General features: G+C 33.9%; 1 protein-coding gene across 1 annotated transcript; it reads left to right on the top strand.

Annotated features, from left to right (window-relative positions):
- The first annotated feature begins 1,459 nt into the window (after positions 1–1,459).
- Positions 1,460–4,195, top strand: LOC110890710 (CASP-like protein 1B2). Its single transcript, XM_022138334.2, has 3 exons — positions 1,460–1,736; positions 3,494–3,620; positions 3,761–4,195. Exons 1-3 carry the CDS (start codon positions 1,519–1,521, stop codon positions 4,001–4,003), a joined length of 588 nt encoding a protein of 195 aa, XP_021994026.1. The 5' UTR covers positions 1,460–1,518; the 3' UTR covers positions 4,004–4,195.
- The last annotated feature ends 1,539 nt before the right edge of the window (positions 4,196–5,734 follow it).

Raw genomic sequence — 5,734 nt, 5'->3', positions numbered from 1 at the left:
AGATAAATATATCATTTTAACTTCAAATATACAAAACAATAAATTAAATAGAACTTACATAACTAAAAATATCAAAATGCGACATATCATAAATTAATTAAAATTAAAAACATTACACAAAGAACATAATCAAACCTACACAAACTAGATAAATAAACATAAACAAATTACATAATTAAACAGACACAAACTAGATATATAAACATAAAAAAACTAGATATGAGGGTCGTTTCTTAGTAACTGTCAAGACACGACGTAAGTAAATATTTCACTGTATCTAATTTGGTATTCATGAAGGGCATGGGCAATTCCATGTGCCTTTGTTAAGCCATCATCGTTGGCCATCATAATGTTGAAGTGTTGATGAAATTTGCAAACCTCCCTTAACATAATACGAAACCTTGTCGAAGCTTGGTGCAAAGAGCGATTGGTTTCACCTACACGTTGGCGGAATTCTTCAAATAAGGATGTTCTAACTACAAAGCCTCCTCGTCTGTTATCGGATTCCACAACCAAGAGGTGACCAAAGCTATGTTTTCGCCTTCGTTCCATGGTCTTTTTGCCATTTTCTTGCGAGTGTATAGAAATGAAGGAGAGTATGTGAGAGTGTGTGGTTAAAGTTTTATAAATTTGATGTGATATTTATGTATTTTAGGGTGAGTTAAGTTAAAAAAATAATTAACAAATACCAAATAACCGTTGAACGGTCAAATGCATTCAAACCAACCAACCAACACCTGCGACTTGCAGGGGCAAAGGTTAGAAGGGGTGGGAGGGGGGGGGGGGCGACCCTTCGAACTTTTCGCTCAGTAGTGTTATGTATGTAACTTTCGTATAGAAATTTTTGGCTATATACGTTTTCGATCCTCCGTCAGAAATCTCAAGCTTCTCCACTGACAGATTGCACCTTAGTCTTCACCACACCCGCCTGCCACCAACCGCCATACCGGCTGTGGTGTGACCTGCATCGCCAAAGATCATGTGGCCCGTCCACCCCAACAATTCTACATAGAGTTTTAAAAAAATAAGGTGATATGATTAACTAATTTCCTCCAACTTTTTGTTCATCCAGTCATTATTTCTAAATTAAATATTTACATTATATAACATGAATAAAGTCAAACGAAAATATCAACCAATGTATTTTTAAAGTATAATATACCATTTTTTAACTCATTTATTATTTAACTTTGTATTTAAAAAAAAATAAAATTTTACACTTGCTGCTTTTCTATTCTGCCAAATAACTCCACTTTAGATGAGCCATCTACACCTAAGGCAAGAGACTCACATAACATGATTTCCTAACAACCAACACCAATCTATACAAGTTTTGGTCACACCCTCCATAAAGAAATTACATCACCATACTTGACTTGCAACACACGCAAATTATGGAGTGCATCATTCACATCATTATATATACATACATCTTTCGCTTAAGAACCATATATCTTCGACTCTATCATTGCCGTTTATACATCTTTTTCTTCATTTCTATATCGAATTAAGGATATTATGGCCCAAGAAAAGGTAGCGGATGATGGTAGTATCAGAAGGTCACGGGTGATGATGTTGGTGATATTGTTGCGAGTTCTAGCATTGTTTGCTACAACCGCTGCAACGGTTGTTATGGCTCTTAACAAAGAGTCACACACGTTCGCAGTTGCTACAATCGGGAACACACCCGTTAAGATCACTCTCACAGCCAAGTTCCAACACACTCCGGCAAATATGTAAGTTTTTTTTTCTCTTTGTGTATACTTGCTTTCTTGTAGTTGTATATTAAGATTTCAGTAAAAATCGATCGGTCATGAGATTCTAACATCTCGTTCATTGTCCTTTACTCCTTTATATAAAGAGTAATCATAAATTCGTCATGCAATAAAAGGAATAATTAATTAGAATGAATGAACAGGATTATTGGAAAAACAAAAACAAGCTGTTTTTTTATGACAAATAAGAAATATAAAACATCGACAATAAATATATATTAGAAAAATTAAATTTTAATAATCTAAACTACTACTACTACCTATTAGCGGATTATAATCCCTAATATTGATAAATTAACCGATGACACTCTTTTCTTGCCAAGCGCAATACAGCTCATACAAATATCATAGATTTAAACTTGATTCCGCTCATATGGATGATTATGAGAGATGGAGAAACGTACATACCTTGTGAGGGAATTCGGACGGAAAGCAAATATAAGTCGAGCGTAGATTAATTTTGTGAGTGGGATGGTGAAACTGAAAATTACGAGTCTCACAAGTTAAATTGTCAATATGAATTATTATCGGCTAATAGACCATAATTTTGATTATTGAAATCCATATGATATTGTTATCATCCAAGAACAAATATAAGTCATGTAACAATGAAAACAAACCGGAAATAAATTGCTATTGTGTATCTAACTACTCTATATTACGATGATCATGTATGACTTTTACTTCGAAATTGTATAACGGGTCATACATGTGTCATGGTGGGTGCAAAGAATACACTTTTCGTCCTTTATCTTTGTATCGAATTGCAATAGATAACCTTTAACTTCAATAATTACAGTTACAATCCTTTATTTGACAAACTCATTACATCTTTGATCATTTAACTCTAACCTAGTTAAAATTACATCCTTTAAATATAGAGACAAATCAGGATCCAAAACCTTTTAGTCAACATCATTATAAGTTTATATTCTTTAATGGTTCCAACCAAGATGTCAAACTCATGTTTTCTTTAAAAACATATTAAGACCTTATAGTTTGTACAATACCGCAACAAAGTCACTAAGTTTAAAGCATTATAAAAAGTCTTTATATTTCAACTATAAGCTATAGTTTGTACAATACGGCAACAAAGTCATTAAGTTTAAAGATTATAAAAAGTCTTTATATTTCAACTATAACCTATTTTAGTAGTTAAGAACATTTGTAATGGGAAAAGGTCACGAACTCCCTTTATGTTTCAACATAGTCCCTATCATCTCTATCGTCCTTCTGTCTTTTCTCACATAAATGGTCCGTCGAGGTCACATAATGGGCAGGTCACTCCACGGACTTTCGTGGTAAGTGACATCAATGGTGTGTAATTGTTGCTTGTGGACATACTGAGGTGGTTGTGACTTGTGTGGTGGTTAGAGACGACGGGTGTGTTTAGTGGTGGACCCATGATTATTTATTTCCTGGGGATGCGAACAAGGGGTTCAACCAAACTTTCAATCGGTGTGATCGGAATTTTTACCTATAAAACACACTAATTTTTTTTAAGTGGGGCACCCACCCACCCAAGCTTGTGAGTGGGTCCGCCCCTGGTGTGTTGTGTAAAAAGATAATATCAGTAGTAAAATAAAATGTGAAACAATATTGTATCAGTGAAAGTAAATAAAATGGTATTATAATTAATAAGTAAAGATTAAAACTATTTGATAGTGTTTGTATTTGGTATATGACAATGGTTATAGTGACTTTTTGTGTTGATGCAGAATGTTTGTAATAGCCAACGGAGTCGCAACTCTTCATAGTTTATTGATGCTATCAGTCATGTGTTTTGTTAGCAATAAATATGATATCAAGGGCCTACGGTTTATAATAGTTACGGCATTAGACATGGTAAGTGTACAATACCCTTAATTATTGGTTTTTAAACTTATAACAACAAAGTTTCATTTATTTCTTTTTTTTTTCTAAATCTTTTAAAATTAGTTAAAAGATATTGTAGGCCTTCTAATCATTGGTGATCATGATTTTAGGTAACAATTGCGGTACTATCGGGTGCAGCAACCGCGGTTGCTTTCATGGGGGAACTAGCTAGAAATGGCAACTCTCACGCACGTTGGAACAAAGTTTGTGACAATTTTGAGAGATATTGCGACCAAGGATCTGGAGCCATGCTTGCGTCTTACATTGGGATCTTGTTTTTTATGCTAGTGAACCTAGTCAATATCTTTGAACATGGAAGATTCAACCCCTATAAGAATCCTATACCTGTGTGATTGTTGTGTGTTTTTTTATGTACCGGTGTGATGTGTTAATTGCATGAATATGAACTTTTTATTTCTCTAGCTTCCTACTAGCTATCTGGTTTTATTTTACTAGTTTTGTAAGTCTTAAACCCGAGTCATTGTAAATACTCACCGTTGAACCTGAGTTAAAGGTTGGAGTACAAATCTCCAGTTTCGCTGTCATGTTAATATCTTTAATTCATTGGTTTTCTTTCCTAAATCGCATTAGCCCCCACCATCGATTCTTACCTAATATTGCCTTAATCTTAATTGTTGGTGGTGTGAACTGGAGGTTCATTGTTACCCTAAAAGAACTTAGTTCATGTTTGGACCCCCCATAGCCAACAAACACTCAACACAAATCTCATTATTTTGCCTCTGAATATGTTTCCATACTCTAGTCTAGTGGTGGATGATAAATTTCATTAAGAGGACAAAATATAGATCGCATAAAGATGATTCGGATCAAAGAAAGCAAATGATAAAATACATGAAACACAACGACGGACTCATAAACTTTTTCATGGGGCCGGAAATTTTAACGAGCCGTTTGTCTATCATTGTATAACAATTTTTACGGTCCGGGAGATAGATAGTTAAACTAAATTTCATATAATCAACAAAAGTACATAAAATTAACGTCATTGCAAATGTATAATGAAAATATAATATAACAAACTAGTTTAAGTACCCGTGTGTTACACGGGTAGCCTCAAAGTAAATTATTTTATTTAACAGTGTCGACATAAACTTTTAAATGAAAAAAACATACCATTACGTAGGTAAATATTAAATTGCAATGAACTGAAAAAAGGAATACAAAAAATCACAAGTCGTTAAAGATTTCATTATACACGATGTTTGTCTTATCCACACGTCTTGCCTCTTCTTGCTCTATATCGTGATTACTCGGACCTGTTTTATTTCTAAATGATCTTTGTGAGCTAAAAATTCGACCAAGCGTGCTTTTCGATTTGGGAACAGTCGGTCCTCTTATCAAGTTCTTCGGATATCACCATCATGATGTTCTCAAATCTTCTTCTGGTACCTTAAATCAACTTGATCCCATGAAGTCTTCATATACCAACACCAAGATTTAGTTCTTTATTAGAATAAAAATAAAAAATTACAAACAATTCTGATAGGTCAACACAAACCATTTTAGCCTGTTTTGACATGACCCAAAGATATACCTTCTTCTTATTGCTTCAAGTTCGACCCATGCTGTAAGCATTACGTATGTGCATAATCTAATGTACATTATACGCACATAGGTATTCATGTATGGGTTTATACATATACTGGTTTTCTTACAACATAAAGACACCATTTGACCATCTGTCAAAGAACTTATAATATAGCTTTATGCGTAATATTGGCCACATATAGGGCCGACTCAACCAATTTAGGGGCCCTAAACGAAAAAAAGAATATTGGAGCTCTTTTCCAAATGGGTTCGACTACACTTATGGGTTCAATTACACCTTTTGAATGTAGGCACGGGCCATATTCTCAATATCTTCCACAATTCCTTCAAATTGACCATCTAAATTCATTCAAGATTTTAAATTAGAAGTAGCTCATTTCATGTCACTTGAATTTCTTTTTATATGTCCTTACTAACCGCAACTTTGGTAAGGCTAAGAACATCAACCAAAGTCAAGTTGACCACCGTCAAAATAAAAATAAAAAAGCTTCAACTTTCTTTATAAATTATGAATA

This window comes from Helianthus annuus, chromosome 11 (genome assembly GCF_002127325.2).
Source record: "Helianthus annuus cultivar XRQ/B chromosome 11, HanXRQr2.0-SUNRISE, whole genome shotgun sequence".
Lineage (NCBI taxonomy): Eukaryota > Viridiplantae > Streptophyta > Magnoliopsida > Asterales > Asteraceae > Helianthus > Helianthus annuus.
This window is presented reverse-complemented; position numbering and strand designations above follow the sequence as displayed.

Bases quoted from the DNA above. Each gene is read 5' to 3' on its own strand.
- LOC110890710 (XM_022138334.2), top strand. From the start codon at position 1,519: ATGGCCCAAGAAAAGGTAGCGGATGATGGTAGTATCAGAAGGTCACGG. The intron at 1,737-3,493 runs GTAAGTTTTTTT...GTGTTGATGCAG, and splicing joins CAACACACTCCGGCAAATAT to AATGTTTGTAATAGCCAACG. The intron at 3,621-3,760 runs GTAAGTGTACAA...TCATGATTTTAG, and splicing joins TAGTTACGGCATTAGACATG to GTAACAATTGCGGTACTATC.